The sequence below is a fragment of the Rhinatrema bivittatum genome, chromosome 5 (genome assembly GCF_901001135.1).
Source record: "Rhinatrema bivittatum chromosome 5, aRhiBiv1.1, whole genome shotgun sequence".
Lineage (NCBI taxonomy): Eukaryota > Metazoa > Chordata > Amphibia > Gymnophiona > Rhinatrematidae > Rhinatrema > Rhinatrema bivittatum.
The window spans coordinates 215,420,423-215,440,554 of record NC_042619.1 but is presented as its reverse complement, the minus strand read 5'-3'; the positions used below and the strand labels follow the sequence as shown (position 1 = coordinate 215,440,554).

The 20,132-nt window shown below is 44.5% G+C and overlaps 1 protein-coding gene across 1 annotated transcript in view; it reads left to right on the top strand.

Moving 5' to 3' along the window:
* Positions 1 to 20,132, top strand: part of USP9X (ubiquitin specific peptidase 9 X-linked) — a 723,495-nt gene that overhangs the window by 168,491 nt on the left and 534,872 nt on the right. Inside the window, 1 exon segment of the mRNA XM_029603145.1 lies at positions 536 to 674. Within this exon segment, the coding sequence (XP_029459005.1) occupies positions 536 to 674 (139 nt within the window).

Genomic DNA, 20,132 nt, shown 5'->3' with positions numbered 1-20,132 from the left:
ACATTTAGTGCCCCAACCAACTCCTTCACAAACCTTTTGCTTCAAGCCATATTGGTGGTAGTTTTGCTCTTTCTTTGACCTTGTTTAATGCATGGAATACATTTTATCTGAGCTTCCAAGATATGAAGTTTATGCAATGTCCATGCCTCAGGCAAACTTTAAATTAGCAGTTGCTCCTTTTAGTTTTTTTTAAACTAATTTCCTCATTCTACATAGTTTCCTTTTTAAAAGTTATATGCTATTGCATTAGTTTTACTTAATGTCCTTTCATTGATTATGTCAAATTTGATTGTATTCTAATCATTATTGCTTGGAGGCCCCACCACAGTAACCACTTGCACCAGATCTTGTGTTCCACTGACGACCAGATCTAAAATAGCTCCTCCTTTCATTGTTCCATTAAGCAACTGGTCCTAGAACAATCATTTATAATATCTAAAAAAGTAACATGTTCTGATGGGACATTGACCCAATCTTTATTGGGTATTCATGTTTGCTTTTATAATAATCTTTCTGAACTTAATTTTTGATACAGGTTGTTGCAAATTTCTTCTTTCAATGGTAAAATGAACGCACTTAATGAAGTTAATAAAGTGATATCTAGTGTCTCTTACTACACCCATCGGCATGGTAATCCTGAAGAGGAAGAGTGGCTCACTGCAGAACGGATGGCAGTAAGTGTTTGGGTCTGCTTTCAGTTAAGTGAATAGTGATGACTTTGCTTTTAAAATTACTTGACCACTTCTGTTTGTCTGATGCCATGTTGTTACTAAATGAAATACTATCTGAAATATATACAGACCCTTATAATGTGGAGCTTCATTTTCACCTTATCACTGATGGAGCACTTTTTTGTAATTATTGGTCACAAGTACATGCTATAAATACTGTCTAAATGTTTTTCAACAAAGTTTTACTTGCATTGAAAATTCTATATTGTAGAAGTACTTACCTAATTAAGATTTGTGCAGCACTGTCCCGATTTTATCAACCTGACACAGGTCCAGTGTTTTGTAGGCTGCTTCAAGGGTGTATGAGCATTGATGTATGAACTCCCGAGACACACATATTGGAAGACGAGCACTGCAATCAATGTTCATACATACCTGAAGCAGTCTGCGAAACATGGGGCCCATGTCAAGTTGTCAAAGTTGGGACGGTACTGCAGAAATCTTATACGTACTCCTTCATTATAGAATATTAAATGCAAATAAAACGTTCTTGAAAAACATTGGGCAGTATATATGACAGGTTCTTATTGAGAGCAATGATTATAAAAAAGTGCAAAATCACTATTTAAGGTCACATTTAAGTTCCATGTTTTGAGGGTCTCTTATATAATTTGCAAAGTGTGTTTCATTAGTGGCAGTTCTGTTGCTATATTTCACAAATTGTCAACCTTCATTAGGTTATTTTGATTCATGATGCCACATTGTGCATTATTGGTTTTAATGCTGTTTTCTAGGCGTATTAGTACATGTTTTAATGGGATGTATATAAATCAGTTCATAATCTCCAGTTTGACTTCTAAATGTTGCCTTTTTTGAGAGTGGATTGATTTATATCAAAGCCTTGATTTAAATAAGTGATTTTAATCTGTTTTACAAAACTCTGAAATACAAATAGATAAAAAAGATGTAATCTTGGTTGCTGTGGTCACTAAAATACTTACAATTTACACTAGACCAAATACATCTTTTTTTGTACATTTTTTAAATCAATAATTCAAGTATTTTCTGATTTAGTAATTGCATAGTATGTTCGAAAATTGTGAATTATGTATTTCACCCATTTTGAAGTGAATAGCTGTTTGGGAAGGTTGGCGAATAAAGAGAAAAGTAATGTTATAAGCCAGAACAGGAGTTGATTGGGAGGCTGAATAAGAGCAAATTTGGTGATGAGAGAAATAATCAAGCATTTTGGTCCTGCTTCACTTCAATCCACAGAATTAATTGGCTGCCTTACTTCCCTACACGTGAGCCCGATTTTTCCTTTTTCGACATGCAGTGTCACTCAAGTGACATCAGTTCCTTATTTAGAAATTTAAAAAATGAGGAAACTGCATTGAGCATGCATGGGCTGTGATGTCGGCATGTTTTGAAGGGCAAGAAGAAACAGTTTTTCAGTTATATTTTCCTTTATTTTGTGTCTTCCCCTCCCTACTTACTGCAATTAATTTTTCTTTGTAATGCACCTTGTGCCTTTCCTAGGAAAAGGTGGAATATCAAATGGAAATGCCTGCTCGCATGATCATCTGTAAAAAGCTTTGACTAGTTTTGGAAATTGGTGGGGAAAACCCCAGCACTTACTCCAGTAAAAAAAATGCTTATTACAGTCTTAAAACAAACTACTAATGCCATAGCAAGCTGCAGGGCAAGAGAAACTGCTGGCATACAATTTAAGTTTAAATTTATAAACCACCTTTCCATATTGCAAATCAGACCAAAGATGTGTACAATTAAAACACTGATAGTTCCTTGTAAAACAAAAATAGCAAAGACCAAATACTTGTGTATATGCAGCATAAGCATAATGAAAAAAAAATACTACTTTCAAATCATTTCACATTCCATCCCCACCCAATAGCTCCCAAAAACCGTAGTTCATCAGAAACAAAGCCTATTAATTAAAACTAAAAAGATCACTGCACTCATTAATATAAGATTATCCTCCACTATAAAAAAAATCACAAGGCCAAAGGGTAAGCGTACTGGCTATATAGCCACATTTTTAACCTGTTCTAAAAATGAGTTATTTCCTAGTGTGTAACCGGATGGACTCAAGACCAATGGGTTATGCTCCCCTGCCAGCAGATGGAGACTGAGTCAGATTTCAAAACTGACATCACCCTAGATACATCCATGCAGTGACCTCAACCCTTCAGTATTTCTCCACCTCCCAGCAGATGTGGATGTACTTTGCCTTTGGGGATCGCTGTACCTTTTGGAAGAAGAAATGATTCCTTTAAATTGAAGAGAAAATTGAGCCTTGCTCTCCTGCAGTGATACTTAAAGGTCCCACCCCTAGTTGAGAATTCCTGAGGTGGTTTCCAAGATCTGAGAGGTGTGTCTTGGTCCGGTAGCCGGTTCCCAGCGTGAACTTTGCTGCTTAAGCAGCTGAAAGGCAGCAGGTGCAGGAAAGCCAAGCACGGCGGTAACAGCCAGTAAGCGTTGAGCCCAGGTAAGTTTAAAAAAAAAAAAGGTGGGGGAGGAAGAAGGATTTGCCTTCAGATTCAGAGACGTTTTGGAGGGGTTTCAGTAGGAATTCCTCCGGTCTCTTTGCTCAGCTCGTCATACCGACGTCATTCCCAATCCCGTTGGGGTAAGGGGAAGTGGGCTATCGAGCAGCTAGGCCCCGCTTTAGGCTTGGGCGGCATGCTACGTCGTAGGCCACAGCATTGCTATCTTGCGCACGTCTTTGTGCGTTTTGTATTACCCTCCATAGACCGTTGGTACATTCAGTGCATGTCGGCTCTGTTCACAATGCTGCGCACATGCTGTGCGCATAGCATCACATGCATACTTAAGCACACAACTCACTGGGCACGGAATACAGGTAAAGCTGGGCGCATGGGTTGTGCATGCATCTCACTGTGGCCCACGTAAGCATTCGAAATTTGTGCGCATATAACTTTAAATGCAAGCAGACTGAACATGCAGTTACCATCTCCAGTGGCTCCGGCAGCAAACAAACTTAAGAGCCTTTCCCTGTGCGCTGCTTGCCATATTAGGGCTACATAGTCTTACCTGGATTCTTGCTTATGTCAGCACTGTGAGGAAGCCCAGGGAGAGTTGGCCTCCCCGGACTTTGCTAAGCCTGGCTCCTCCCATTCAGAGGGATGGGCCTTAACTGGAAGTACCTCGAATCTGATTGCCGAGGTTGCCAGGGAAGAGCTTGTAATGGCATGTCTTGTGCGTTAAATTGTTCTATCTGGACCCATTGCTTAATGAGTTTAGAGTTGTGCCAGTCAATGATCGGGCGTATCTGGGCAGCCATGTAGTACCATGGTAGATTAGGTACTCCTAGACCCCCTTCAGCTTTTGGCCAATATAATGTAGCTCGTGCAACCCTTGGAGGTCTACTTTTCTAAATGAACCTAAAAAGTTTATTTTGCCAATTATGCAGGACTATACTGGGGATTGCTACCTGGAGAGTTTGGAATAAATAAAGGAATCTGGGTAGGACATTCATTTTTATTGTTGAGATCCTTCCTAACCAAGTTAACGTGAGCCTAGTCCATTTGTGTACGTCCTGGCCCACCTATCTGAAAGCTGGGTATAAGGGGAATATTTCTTATGGTTATCGCTAAGGGCTCTAGAAAAATGACGAAAAGCGTAGGCGAGAGTGGGCAACCCTGTCTAGTGCCCCTTTTGACTTTGAAAGTGTCTGAGTTCCCGCCATTTATTTTTAAACAAGCTTTAGAATTATGATAAAGAGAAATCCACCAGTTCCGGAAGTGGGTCACTAATCCCATTTTATTTAGGGTTGTAAAAAGGAATGGCCAATAGCCATATCGAACGCTTTTTCGGCATCTATTGCTAGTAAGAGGGTCGGGATATGGTTCTTGTGAGCCCCCCATATAATCAAAATTTTACGAACATAGTCGCTGGCCATTCTCCCTGGAATAAATCCTGCTTGATCTTGATGAATGATTTGAGAAATGAAGCAGTTGAGACAGTCCGCTAGTATTTTTAGGTCTAGGTTTATCAAAGATATTGGTCTATATGAGCCACATATTGAGGGGTCACGGCTGGGTTTGGCTACATACAACGGTGATGCCTGCCAAGTTGGAGTCTGGTAGTAAAGAGACTCCTTCGCGCAAATAGCTAAAGACCTTTTGAAGATGGATTACTGTTACAGGTGCAAACTGCTTATAAAATTTTGCTGTTAGGCCATCGGGGCCTGGGGCCTTGCTAACCTTTAAGTTTTTTATGGCAGTAAGTATCTCTAGGGTGGTAATTTCGCCATCCATGGATTCCCTCATAGATTCAGATATTTGCGGCAAGGGGATTGCATTCAGATAATTCTCTATCGCCGCTGTGCTGATTGAGGCATGGTCATTGTATAAGAATTGTTAAAATGATAAGAATTGGGATCTGATCTCCGTATTGGTGGTGAGAATCTGACCTGCAGTATTTTTTATCTTTAAAATATGGTTTTGAGAAGTGATTGTTTTTAATTTATTTTCTAAGAGTTTGCCTGCTTTTTCTCCTCCCTCAAAGTATTCCTGTTTGGTTATTTCCAAATGGTAAGCAATTCTAGAGGCCTCTCTGCGTTGCAGTTACTCCCTAGCCTTGATCAGCTGGGCAAAGATTGTTTTTGAGCTGCTTGTGGAGTGTTGATGTGAAAGAAGTTGGATTTTTTTTGGCAAAGCGTAGAACAGGTTGCTACTTCCTGGCGTTTCAAAAAGGAGGAGCAGGAAATGAATAGTTCCCAAGCAGAGGCCTTTGAGCAGTCCCAGACTGTAACCAGGGATGTAACAGAATTCTCATTATTCATAAAAAAAAAAAAGTCCTGAATGGCGAGAGTGACTATTTTAACATATGCTGTATCCTGTAGAAGGGAGTCATTAAGGCGCCAAAATGTTTTCCCGCTATCATAGCGATTAAACAGAATATCTATAGAGCTAGGGGCATGGTTGGACCAGGAAATAATACCTTCGTCTACTTTTCTAATAATATGAGTTAACGATTTGTCTACTAAAAAAGTCTATTCTAGTGTAAAGGTCATGTGATGCAGAGAAAAAAGTACAAGTTCTAGATTTGGGGTAGCAAAGTCGCCAGATATCAACTAACTGCAAGTCTTCCACAAGAGTTTTCAGGGCAGTTGAGTGCGATTTGCCTAAAGTGGAGGTACTCCTCGACGTATCGAGATTGGGGGGTATAGCAACATTAAAACCCCCTTCCAGAATTAGAGCCCCAACACTGTGTGTTAATATAAGAGGTTGTAGCTGTCGAAAAAAAACCAAAAACCAGCCTGCTCCTTGTTGGGAGCATAGATATTGATAAGGGTATATGGAACCCCTTTAACCAATAAGTACAGTAACAGGTACCTTCCTAGCGGGTCGGCTATACATAGGGTGCATTCACATATAAAGTCCGTAGAAATTAAAATACAAACCCCTGTGTATTTTGCAGACTTATTACATGGGGAACAGAATTGTTGTGGGTATTTAGGAGACTTAAGCAAATGTTCATAGCGGCGAGGCAAGTACGTTTCCTGTATGAAAACAATCTCGGATTCATTTAGTCTTAGTTCTCGAAATAGTTTGCTTCTCTTGTATAGTGAGTTGAGCCCCTTAGAGTTAATGGAGGTTATACGACATGGTGGCATTTACCTTAATGGTAGTGGGTATATATTAAAGCACTTCCCTGATAACAGGATGTTCAAAGGCATGTGTCGCTAAGGGTTTTGAGAGAATTAAAGACATGGCTAAGTTTCCATACATAGGGCTGTTTGAGAGGGACCAAATTGAGAAAAAGTTGGTCGCACTTGCCCCATCGCTGCTAGCACAGATGAGAAAAGTTAGGATGTATCGTAAACATACTATTAAATAGGGAAACACAGGCAGCATAACCCCAACCCAAAATTCCCTGATCCCCCTCCCTAAGTGTGTCCGGTCTGCATATTCCTCCTCGCAGACCCTCACAACACCTTTCCTGGAGGAGTTGCCATCATCTGCGGTGGGGCCCCAGTGTCGCTCGTATATACTAAGAGATAATAGTGCTGTATAGCTAATGCGTCATCATTCCATATTCCGGATTGGGAAGTAGAAAAACCGAGAATGAGGGCAGCTGCATTGAGAAAGTATCAGTTTGTGAATATCCGAAGCAGCAGCCATGAGGTTACCCATTTTTATAACTCTAGTCCTCCAAAGTTGCTTACTGTGACTAAAGTTGTTCCATGGCTAGATGCAGAGCCTCCTGAATGCCGGTGGAGCCTGCTATTCCGTTTTCCCATTCTCTGCCATTGAGGGAGTGCGGTGCTCGTTTTGGCCTGTTCTGTCATCTTGCTCTGTGTAATGGAACTAGTGAAGCAGCTTGCTGAAAGGATTGCAGGAATGTCCTCGGGGGGATTGTAGTTTGTATGAGATGCCATTGATAGTGAAAGATAGTCCAAATGGATGTAACCATTTGTATTTAAGATTTTCTGCTCTTAAGAACGTGGTAACCTCCTTCAGGCTTTGCCTGTTCTGGAGAGTGGCCTGGGAAAGATCTGCAAAAATGGAGATTTCCTGGTTCTCCCAGTTCCAGGTACTTTGCTTCCTGGCTGCCAATGCCACCAATTCCTTGGTTGAATAATCACTGAACAGACCACGATATAGCGGTAGCAATTGGCGATAGGGGCGCAGAGAGCACAATGTGCCCTGTCGAGCTGGATGTTAGAGGGAGTAAATTCGGTCTCATTATTGAGCATTGTTAGCAGGAACTGGCAAAAGTGCGTGATCAGTGCTTTGCAATCTTCATTCCCCGATGTCTCAGTAAATCCCCTGAAACGCAGGTTGCTTCTCTGGGCCCTGTTTTCTAGGTCGGCCAATTTTATCTTCATAGCTTGGTTATCTTCCTGCAATTCCGTAATTGTGGATTTTAATGTTTTAGTTATTTCAATCTGACTATCTATACGGGTGCCCAGCTCATCAACCCCATTACCCATTGTAGCTGTCTTCCCATATTTCCGCCATGTGCTCTAGCATTTCTTGTCGGTACATTTTTATGTCCTTTCTCAAGTTTGAAAACCACTCACGAAATTCTGTTCTGGTCGGTATGTCAGAGCCCAAAGCGTCTGTATGATCTGGGCTATTCTCTGCAGCCTCTACGCACTGTGTGGTAGCACCATCTTGAAGCTCCCCGGCTTCCTCATCTTGATCCTCGGCCAAGGCCTGTCCATCTTTGCAGTAAGAAAAGCGCTTAAAGTCTATATTTTTGCGATTGGAGGACATATCGTTGGTGGGGATGCGGCGATGCCCCTGGCCACCACCGTGAGGTGAAAATCGGGTTTGCTGACAGCAGATTAGAGCAGATTAAATGTATGATGCTGGGAGCTCAGGGGTTAGGCTGCCATCTTCGCCGATAACGTCACTTCCTCCTATCTAGGAACCTTTGATTTCCAGTCACCCTGAAATTGTGAATTGGTGGGAGAGAGGGAGGAGATACACATCATCCTCTCCCCCCCCCCTCTCTCTCATATATTCACACACTATCTAACAAATATCTTTGTTCATTTTCTCCCATACACACACATGTTCTCATTCACACTCCCTCTCTCTCACACACACACATTCACTTGCTCTCTTCCACTTACACACACAAATAGGCTCTCTTCACACTCAATGGCTCGCTCTTCCTTCCATTCACACAGGCTCTGTCACACTAATCTGCTCTGTTCCTCCCACACACATGTAGGCTGTTTGATTCACTGGCTTTGTTACATTCACTGGCTCTCTCTTCCTCACATACACACACAGGCGCTGTTGCACTCACCGGCTCTCTCACACACAGGTGCTGTCGCACTCACCGGCTCTCACACACACACACAAGTTCTGTCACACTTGCTGGCTCCGTCTCCCTCTCACCCACACACACAGGCTGTCACTCTCTAAGCCTCTACTTCAGTATAAGGAGGGCCCTGCTGAGCTTTTACTTGCACAGCGGGTGAGAGAGGAAGTGCTGGGTCTTTAATTACACACCGCAGGTGGACGGTAGTTGTTGGCGGCCCCGCTTGGCCTTTACCTGCGCTGCTGGGACTTTACTTGCACTGTGGGAGGGAGGGGAAGTGCTGACAGCCACTGGGCCTTTAATTGCGCTGTGGGGGTGGGGGAGATGTGGCTGTGCCTCTTACTGTTTTACCGTGTCTGAAGAAATGGAGGCTTGGTGCCTGGACCTCATACCTGTGCTCTTTGGTGAAGCAGGGAGAGATGGTATGCACAGTCGACTGTAGTGCAGCAGTCTGTTGTAGAATTAAACCACAGCTTCTTAAAGCTGAGAGGTGCAGGTGCCAGTGTACCTGCTGCTCTAGACTGGAGGTTTAAAATCCAGACAACTTAAGAACATAAGAACATAATTGCCAGGTTCTTGTGGCCTGATTTGGCCTCTGTTGGAAACAGGATGCTGGGCTTGATGGACCCTTGGTCTGACCCAGCATGTCAATTTCTTATGTTCTTATACCATACAGGGTCAGACTAAGGGTCCATCAAGCCCAGCATCCTGTCTCCAGCAGTGGCCAATCCAGGCCATAAGAACCTGGCAAGTTCCCAAAAACTAAGTCTGTCCCATGTTACTGTTAATAGCAGGTAATGGACTTCTCCTCCAAGAACTTATCCAATCCTTTTTTAAACACAGCTACACTAACTGCACTAACCTCATTCTTTGGAAACAAATTCCAGAGTTTAATTGTGCATTGCGTGAAAAAGAACTTTCTCCAATTAGATTTAAATGTGCCACATTCTAACTTCATGGAGTGCCCCCTAGTCCTTCTATTATCTGAATGACTAAATAACCGATTCACATTTACCCGTTCTAGACCTCTCATGATTTTAAACACCTCTATCATATCCCCCCTCAGCCATCTCTTCTCCAAGCTGAAAAGTACTAACATCTTTGGTCTTTCCTCATAGGGAAGCTGTTCCATCCCCTTTATCATTTTTGTTGCCCTTCTCTGTACCTTCTCCATCGCAACTATATCTTTTTTGAGATGCGGCGACCAGAATTGTACACAGTATTCAAGATGCAGTCTCACCATGGAGCGTTAGAGGCATTATGACATTTTCCGTTTTATTCACCATTCCCTTTCTAATAATTCCCAGCATTCTGTTTGCTTTTTTGACTGCCGCAGCACACTGAACCGACGATTTCAATGTGTTATCCACTATGACGTCTAGATCTTTCTTGGGTGGTAGCTCCTAATATGGAACATAGCATTTTGTAACTATAGCATGGGTTATTTTTCCCTATATGCATCACCTTGCCCTTATCCACATTAAATTTTATCTGTTGTTTGAATGCCCAATTTTCCAGTCTCAGAAGGTCTTCCTGTAATTTATCACAATCTGCTTGTGATTTAACTACTCTGAATAATTTTGTATCATCTGCAAAGTTGATTACCTCACTTGTCATATTTCTTTCCAGATCATTTATAAATATATTGAAAAGTAGGGGTCCCAATACAGATCACAGAGGCACTCCACTGCCCACTCCCTTCCTCTGAGAAAATTGTCCATTTAATCCTGCTCTCTGTTTCCTGTCTTTTAGCCAGTTTGTGATCCACGACAGGACATCACCACCTATCCCATGACTTTTTACTTTTCCTAGAAGCCTCTCATGAGGAACTTTGTCAAACGCCTTCTGAAAATCCAAGTACACTACATCTACCGGTTCACCTTTATCTACATGTTTATTAACTCCTTCAAAAAAGTGAAGCAGATTTGCGAGGCAAGACTTGCCTTGGGTAAAGCCATGCTGACTTTGTTGCATTAAACCATGTCTTTCTATATGTTCTGTGATTTTGATATTTAGAACATTTTCCACTATTTTTCCTGGTACTGAAGTCAGGCTAACCAGTTTGTAATTTCCTGGATCGCTCCTGGAGCCCTTCTTAAATATTCTGGTTACATTAGCCACCCTCCAGTCTTCAGGTACAATGGATGATTTTAATGATAGGTTACAAATTTTCACTAATAGGTCTGAAATTTCAATTTTGAGTTCCTTCAGAACCCTGGGTTGTATACCATCCGGTAAAGGTGATTTACTACTCTTCACTTTGTTAGTCAGGTCTACCACATCTTCTAGGTTCACCGTGATTTGGTTCAGTCCATCTGAATCATTACCCATGAAAACCACCTTCAGTACAGGTATCTCCCCAACATCCTCTTCAGTAAACACAGAAGCAAAGAAATCGTTTAATCTTTCCGCGATAGCCTTATCTTCTCTAAGTGCACTTCAACCCCTCAATCATCTAATGGTTAGTGCAGTTAGTGTAGCTGGGTTCAAAAAAGGTTTGGATACGTTCTTGGAGGAGAAGTCCATTAACTGCTATTAATCAAGTTTACTTAGGGAATAGCCACTGCTATTAATTGCATCAGCAGCATGGGATCTTCTTAGTGTTTGGGTAATTGCCAAGTTCTTGTGGCCTGGTTTGGCCTCTCTTGGAAACAGGATGCTGGGCTTGATGGACCCTTGGCGTGACCTAGCATGGCAATTTCTTATGTTCTTAACGGTCCAGCTGACTTCCTCACAGGCTTTCTGCTTCGGATATATTTTAAAAAGTTTTTCCTGTGAGCTTTTGTCTCTACGGCCAACTTCTTTTCAAATTCTCTCTTAGCCTGTCTTATCAATGTCTTACATTTAACTTGCCAACGCTTATACATTATCCTATTTTCTTCTTTTGGATCCTCCTTTTAATTTTTGAATGAAGATCTTTTAGCTAAAATAGTTTTTCACCTCTCCTTTTAACCATGCCTCGTTTTGCCTTCCTCCTTGGTTGTTGAGTATTCCAAGGGGCCATGCTCATCTCCCGAATTGCCCAATATAACAGGGTCATTTTAAAGCAGATACAGGACTTTTCAGACTCCCTGCCTCAGCAATTTCAAGAACAATTACAAACCCTAGTAAACAAGGGTTTTGAGGCAGGCAAGCATGAGATTAGAACATCTTATGACATTTTTTACATTTCTACCAGAGTGTCTGCAGCTGCTATTTCGGCAAAAAGGTGGGCCTGGCACAAGTCTTCTGACCTTCGCCCAGAAGTACAAGACAGGTTATCCGACCTGCCCTGTGTCGGAGATAATCTGTTTGGCGAACAGATTCAACGGACGGTGGCAGAATTAAAGGACCATCATGAAACCCTAAGACAGCTCTCTTTGATGCCTTCCGACTTCTCCTCAAAACAGCCCTTCAATTAGGACTCTAAGAAGTCATTCTTCCACCTGAAGAAGTCTTACCCGCCACCAACCAGATCCCGTGCCATGAGATCTTATCAAAAACCGCAGTCTCGTCAAGCCCGTAAACAAAAACCACAAGCAGCTCCTCAACCAGGACCTGCTTCAGGTTTTTGACTTCCACCTAGAGAGCAGCAGCCAGATTCCTCAGTTGCACAAACCAGTGGGAGCTCGATTGTGCCACTTTCACAACATGTGGCATTCAATCACATCCGACCAATGGGTATTGGCAATCATTTCTCAGGGTTACCATCTGAACTTTCTCGCCCTGTCACCGGACTCCCCACCTCTACAGACGTGGAGAACGTCCGTACACTCCATTCTTCTGGATCAAGAGGTTTCCCTCCTTCTCCAGTCCAGAGCAATAGAACCCGTTCCATACTCTCAGCAAGGCCTAGGGTTCTATTCCTGGTACTTCCTAATCCCCAAAAAATCGGGAGGCGTCCGTCCTATTCTGGACCTACAGGCACTCAAGTATCTCCAGCGATAAAAGTTCAAGATGGTCACCTTGGGATCGCTTCTACCTCTTCTACAAAGAGGAGACTGGCTCTGCTCTCTGGACCACCAGGACGCATACACCCATATTGCGATAAGTCCAGCTCATTGCAAGTACCTGAGGTTCCTAGTAGGCCCCAAGCACTATCAATACGGAGTGCTTCCATTCGGCCTAGCGTCTGCACCACGTGTCTTTACAAAATGCCTCGTAGTCGTTGCAGCCTTCCTCAGGACACAAGGTGTTCATGTCTACCCCTATCTAGACGACTGGTTAATCAGGGCTCCCACTAAGCAACCTGCTCTGTCGTCCCTCAATCTAACCTTACACACTCTAATTTCGTTAGGATTTCTCATCAATTACGACAAATTCTACTTAGTCCCATCTCAAACCTTATCGTTTATTGGGGCAGACTTGGACACCTTACAGGCAAAGGCTTTCCTGCCTCGACAACGAGCACTGACTCTTGTATCTCTTGCTCACCAGCTGCAGTCTCAGCACTCTGCGACTGCACGCCAATTTCTCATCCTCCTGGGACACATGGCGTCCTCAGTCTGTCACACCAATGGCCCGCTTGGCCATTAGACTCATACACTGAACTCTGAGGTCTCAATGGACTCAAGCTATTCAGCCTTTGTCTGCCATTGTCCACGTCACCGACTCACTCCGTCTGTCTCTCGCCTGGTGGAAAAATCAGACCAATCTCCTCCAGGGATTGCCCTTCCAGGTTCCAAATCCTGAAATCATTCTCACCACCGACGCTTCCAATCTTGGTTAGGGAGCCCACGTAGCTGATCTGCAGACACAAGGCTCTTGGTCTCCAGAGGAAGCCAAACACCAAATACATTTCCTGGAACTTCGAGCAATCAGTTATGCTCTCAGGGCTTTTCAGGATTGCCTATCAAATCAGGTCATCCTGATTCAGACGGATAACCAGGTGGTACATCAACAAGCAGGGAGGTACGGGCTCCTTCCTTCTCTGTCAGGAAGCTGCACAGATTTGGGCGGAAGCTCTCTCCCATTCGATGTACCTCAAGGCCACCTACTTACCGGGAGTGGACAATGTTCTAGCAGACAAGTTGAGTCGCGTCTTTCAACTGCACGAGTGGTCGCTCAACCCCTCAGTAGCGAACTCCATTTTTCAACAATGGGATATCCTCGAATAGACCTCTTTGCATCCCCACAAAACCGCAAAGTGGAAAACTACTGCTCTCTCATTCGCAGCAAACTCTCTCGACCCAGAGACGCATTCTCCCTCTCGTGGGCAACCGGTCTGCTCTATGCATTCCCTCCACTTCCTCTTCTCTCAAAGACTCTCATGAAGTTACGTCAGGACAAGGGAACTATGATCCTGTTAGCACCTCACTGGCCACGCCAAGTCTGGTTTCCAATACTTCAGGAACTCTCCATCCGCAGGTACATTCCCTTGGGAAAGGACCCGCTTCTGATCACTCAGAACGACGGGCGCCTACGCCATCCCAATCTTCATGCCTTATCCCTGACGGCATGGTTGTTGAAAGGTTAATCCTTCAATCACTTAACCTTTCTGAACCAGTTTCCCGTGTCTTGATTGCTTCACGAGAAAATCTTTCTCTTACAAATGGAAAAGGTTCACGTCATGGTGCTCTTCTCAGTCCCTTGACCCCTTTTCCTGTCCAATCCCGAAGTTTCTGGACTATCTCTGGCATCTATCTGAGTCAGATCTGAAGACTTCCATCAGAATGCATATCAGTGCAGTAGCCGCCTTCCATAAAGGTGTCGGGGATGTCCCTATATCAGCACAACCCCTTGTAACACGCTTTTTGAAGGGCTTGCTCCATTTCAAGCCTCCACTACATCCTCTGGCCCCTTCTTGGGACCTTAATCTGGTTTTGGGTCGGCTCATGAAACCACCGTTCGAGCCTCTTCACTCCTATGACCTATGACCTTCGATATCTCACATCGAAAGTGATTTTCCTTTTGGCTATCACTTCATCTCGCAGAATTAGTGAATTGCAGACTCTAGTTACCTATCCGGCTTACACTAAACTTCTGCAGGACCGGGTGGTACTCCGCACTCACCCTAAATTCTTACCTAAGTAGTTTCGGAATTTCATCTTAATCCGTCATACTACCTACCTTTTTCCCCAGGCCCCATGCCAAACCAGGAGAACAGGCTCTGCATATCCTAGACTGTTAACGGGCTCTAGCGTTTTACCTAGACCGTACATCTGCCCACAGGGAAAGCAATTCAGTTGTTCGTCTTTTTCCACCCTAACAAGTTAGGGAAGCCTGTGGGTAAGCAGACTCTCTCCTCCTGGTTGGCGGACTGCATATCCTTCTGCTATCAGCAAGCAGGCATTCCATTCCAAGACTGTGTTAAAGCACACTCTGTGAGGGCCATGGCGACTTCAGTAGCACACCTACGATCGGTGCTGCTTCCTGACATTTGCAGGGCTGCTACTTGGAGTTCTCGCCACACCTTTGCAGCCCACTATTGCTTGGACAAAGCCGGAAGACAAGATTCCATCTTCTGCCAGCCTGTCCTTCGTAACCTGTTTACAGCGTGACGTACCAACACCCTTCCGCCTGTCCGATGGGGTTCAGGATGCCCTCTACCAAATTCCGCCCCAGTTGTTGTGCATGTTGCACACCTTTGGGTACATTTGGTGCATGTTCGGACATCCTCAGCTCGGTACTCACCCATATCAGGCCGATACAGTAAGGACGCGGTAGAGTGCGGCAGTGCCGGGCGCACCCTCGTTTGCTGCACGCACAGTTCGGATCACATACCGCTCGATACAGTATTTAAATGGAATGCAAATGTAAGCCGCGTCCAAGAGCGTCGATGAAGCGCAATCCATTTTACTGTATAGAGCGCTATACAGCGCCTATACAGTATCCTGGGTGCGCTGGTACCTGTCATTTCAAATGTAATTTCGAATGACATTTGAAATGACAGGTACCAGGAAGGTGGATCTCAACTTTAAGCAAAAGAAAAAGATCAGAGAAGTATCAGCCGGCCATTAACAGCAAGGGTTATGATTTAGCAAGACAATTCCCCTAGGGGAAAAAAAATACAATCAAATTGGACCAAAAAAAAAAAAAAGTATTAGGAAGGACCTGTTGTTTCCAAGCATAACCTAAACTCTTGCTTGCCCAACCTAAAATCCAATGCACCGGGAAAGCCACTCTTCAGATCGCGACTAATCCCATCACAGGAAGGACGAAATATTTTTTTTAAGCGTCCCAGTTCCTCTCTCAGCTATGTCAGTGCATTCTCCTTTCCACTGCAATTTTATTTATTTATTTATTTAACAGTTTTATATACCGACCTTCATAGTAAATAACCATATCGGATTGGTTTACAATTAACAAGAATAAAAAACTGGGGTAACTATTCAAGTAAACGAAAGATAAACAGTAAGTAGGAATGAGTCAAAAAAAAAAAAAAAAAAAAGTTACAATCAACAGGGAAGAGAACTTGGAAGCTTGCAACAAGCTGGAAAGAAGATAAGGCAGGAAATAAATATGAAGTGATGCCATAGGGCGTACGGGTTAAAGCTTAATGGTGCTTTAACCTGGGAGAGTCAGAGTCCATTCGTGAGTATAATCATCATAACGGGTAAGCGAGAAGGACAACTAGTGATTGTCTGGTGTCTGGCGAACAGATTGTCTGGCGAACAGTATTCTGAAAAGTAACTTTCAAACCCAGGGTGGTGGAGCATTGTTGTGCTCGATAAAACCTGCACTCAACAGGATTGAGCAAACTTTTCCCCAGCCCCCGTTCACCTGCCCTGGCTGCGTCCATGGATGCCGGTCTCCGGAGCAGCCCCAGTCCTCTCTCCCCTCTTCCCGGGGTCAGCCGGCGGCGAGAGCGGCTTCAGCAGCCCAGGGCGGATTGGGCGCTCCCCATGCGAGGCGGCTTCCAGCAGCCCTCGCCGGCGATGGTGAATGAGCGCACGCCATGACCTCGGACATCCAGCCGTGCGCTCAGGTCATGGCATGGTTAAAAAATCTTTCGTCCTTCCAGTGATGGGAGGCGTATAGCAGGTCTTCTGTGGCCAGGTCTGGACGAGGGCATCGATCCCTTGGGATTGTGGTTCAAGTCTGCGACTGAAGAAGTTGGGAACTTGGGCATTGGAACAGGAATCTCAATCTTGTACTAGACTTCCTAGCAGGAGCCTCCTTCAGACTTATCCGAGGTCTGCCTCTAAGACTCCTAACCTTGAAGACTGCACTCCTAGCAGCAATATGTTTGGCCCGTTGCATCTCCGAACTTTAAGCACTGTTCTGCTGCGAATCGTTCCTCAGGTCCACACCGAGATCCATACAGCTAAGCATGGTCCCCTCCTTCCTCCCAAAAGTGGTTTCTCACTTCCATCTCAACCAAACCATCTCGCTGCCATCTCCAAATGAGCATAAGGGCTCGGCAGAATCTCGCCACCTTCGCCATCTTAACGTCGGCAGACTCCTAGTCAGATACCTAGAAAGGTCGGAATCTGTACGAAAGACAGACCACCTATTCGTCCTTCACAGCGGAAAGAAACAAGGGGAAGCGGCCTCGCGGGCAACCATAGCCCACTGGATCAAAGAAGTAATCAAGGCGGCCTACGTAGAGGCAGGCAAGCCCCCACCTCTACAAGTCAAGGCCCATTCCACTAGAGCCCAGGCAGTGTCCTGGGCGGAAACCAAGATGCTGTCACCTGCCGAGATCTGTCAGGCGGCAGCATGATCCTCCATTCGCACCTTCTCTAGGTTCTACCGCTTGGATGTTCAGGCTCGGGAGGACACAGCATTCGCAAGGGCAGTACTAAGTGGACCATGGGTGGCCTCCCACCCGGTCCTGAGTCCATCTGCTACATGTTAGGAAATGTAGAAATTACTTACCTGATAATTTCGTTTTCCTTAGTGTAGACAGATGGACTCGGTATCCCGCCCACGGCTGCTGCCAAACACGGAACCTCGGGTGACAATCCCCGAGAGCAAGGCAAGTACGGGTAAGCCACGCTTTCCTCTAGTTAAGATACCAATAGTTACCGGGTGTTAGCGTTTCTCGGTTGAAGTGCACTGGCGGTCTCCAGCTATAGCCCACATCAACCAGTTTAAGTTACTCAAAGTTACTCAAATTATTCAGACACCCATATATCCACAATTGCTTTTCAAAGAGAATAATGAAGAGCAGAGCTTCCTGCAGGGATATATGTACTGGTGGTGACGTCAGATTGAAATCTGACTCAGTCTCCAACTGCTGTTAGGAGTACACTATACCCATTGGTCCTGAGTCCATCTGTCTACACCAGTGGTTCTCAACCTTTCTAATGCCGTGACCCCGTAATACAGTTCCTCATGTTGCGGTGACCCCTCGCCCCGCCCTCGCCCTGCGAGGGCGGGGCGAGGGCGGGGCTTTGGTCATATGGGGGCGGGGTTATGGATGGGGTTGGATTTTAGTGCATACTTATTTATTATGACATTTATAAACAGAACCACCATTCCTCATAAAACAATAAAATTAAGAAACATAAAGCATCAGTTATAATAGTAAAACCATACTAATAAAAGAATATTTTAAAATTACTGATAAATAGAATTTCTGTTAATTAAAATCATATACATTTTTATAATTTCCCAAACACCAATAAAATATTTCAAAACAGCACATATATCAAATAACACACAATAATTAAAACTAATAAGGATTTTAAAAAGCCCCTGCTGTCCATACATGGGAGCTCTTGATTTCCAGTCACCCTGATATTGTCGAGGATTAGGAGGTTATCCTCTCTCTCTCACACATACACTGTCACATACATACACATTCATGCTCTTATACCCACCATAACCTCTCGCTCTCACAGACACTGATACACTCTCTCCCCCCCCCCCCCCCCACTCACACACACTCTTACTCCCCTGGATTTTCTCATACACACTCATGCTCTCACTCTTACTGGCTCCCTCACAACCTCAGAGCCTCTCAGATAAAACTCTATGCAGCAGAAATAATGCTGAATGTTGAGAATTGTGTTATGCAGACTAATCTGGAAAATGCACTAATTTCTACATGAGTCATAATGAATCAGTCCTCAGCTGCAGGCTTCAATTGATTATCCTGGCTCCCTTTAATTTAATGTTTGCCAAATACAGTTCATGTGTAACAGCAATCCTAATTCTCCACCAGATCAAGCTGATTTCACATCCCACTTCATACTTTGTCACCTCCAGCTGAGTCAAACAATTAATCTAATTACTGCCACGTGGCTATTGGGGAGGCGCTGATTGCTGCTATTGGCACTGAAGCCCATTCTGCTGCCTCCTCTGTGCAGGCCCCCTGGGTTTCCACTTCCTCCATGTTGATCTCGTACATTGTGAGCTCCGCCATAGAGAAAGTGCTACTCTTGCACATTCCCAAAGATTACATGTACCAATCAGTAAAAAGTAATTTATTTTTTTTTACATCTGCTTCCCTTTATTTTTTTGCCATTTCCTTTTATATTGCCTTTTTTTCTGTTTCTTTTCTCTCCACCTGTCTTCTTCCCTCAAACACACAGTCAGGTTCTCATTCTCACATGCATTTCTCTCTCAAACACACATACACACACAGGATCTCACTGTCACATGCTCTTTCTGTCATGCAATCATTCATACACACAGTCTCTCACTGGCACAGGCTGTCTGAGTCTCACACACAGGCTCTCTCACACCCCCACATGCTGCCTTGCTCAAGCACAGGCTCTCACTGTCACATGCTGTCTCTTTCACACACACAGAGGCTCTCACATGCTGTCTCTGCAAACACACACAGTCTCTCAATTCACTCTCACACACAATCTCTCAACTCATCTCATACTCGCACACACCTCTCTCTCACCTCTGGGCCTCTTCTTTACGGGTTACCACAGGATGGGCTCTGCAGCGGCCCTAGTCTTCCCGGCCCCGCTGCTCCTCTTCTGCACGCGGCTGACGCACCTCCTCCTTCCTGCCCGTGCGGCTCCGGCAACATTTGTCTTCCGGGGCAGGGCGGGCAGGAAGTAAGTAGGAGGAGCACCGCGACGCGCTCCCTTTTGGGGTTGGAGGAGGCAGGTCTCCAGCTTCGCCCCGCCTCCCCGCAGCAGCCGCGGCGCCGCGGACCGGCAAAAAACCCCAACGGCCCGGTACTGGTCTGCGGACCGGGCCGTTGGGGTCGGTCCGCAGATCAGTTTTGGTCGAACGACCTGTGTTTTGGTCAAATGACCAAAACACAGGTCGAACGACCAAAACACAGGCGACCCCTGTGTTTTGGTCGTTCGACCCCCGCCGGGGTCGCGACCCACAGGTTGAGAACCGCTGGTCTACACTAAGGAAAACAAAATTATCAGGTAAGTAATTTCTCCATTTTGAGATATTTGCTTTTGTAACTGCCTATCTAATAATTTATTGGCCTTTATTGCCCCATTCAAAAAAACTCCTGTTTAACTAGATTGAAGTGTAGGGCTATCGTATTGAGCTCCAATGATTGCAGTGCTTCTCTATCTCTTTGAAGTCTGGCATAAGCCTTTTTATGCAGGCGGGCTAACTTGGCAATTTCAACTTGAAGGTGCTGCTTTTAACTTGTAATTTTTCCTTCTTTTGGAACGCTGCTCTAGAGATCAATTGGCCACTTATAACAGCCTTAAAACATTCCCAGATAAGGATGGATTAAACCTCACTTGACCCATTCTCATTCAGATAATTAAGAATATCTCCTGA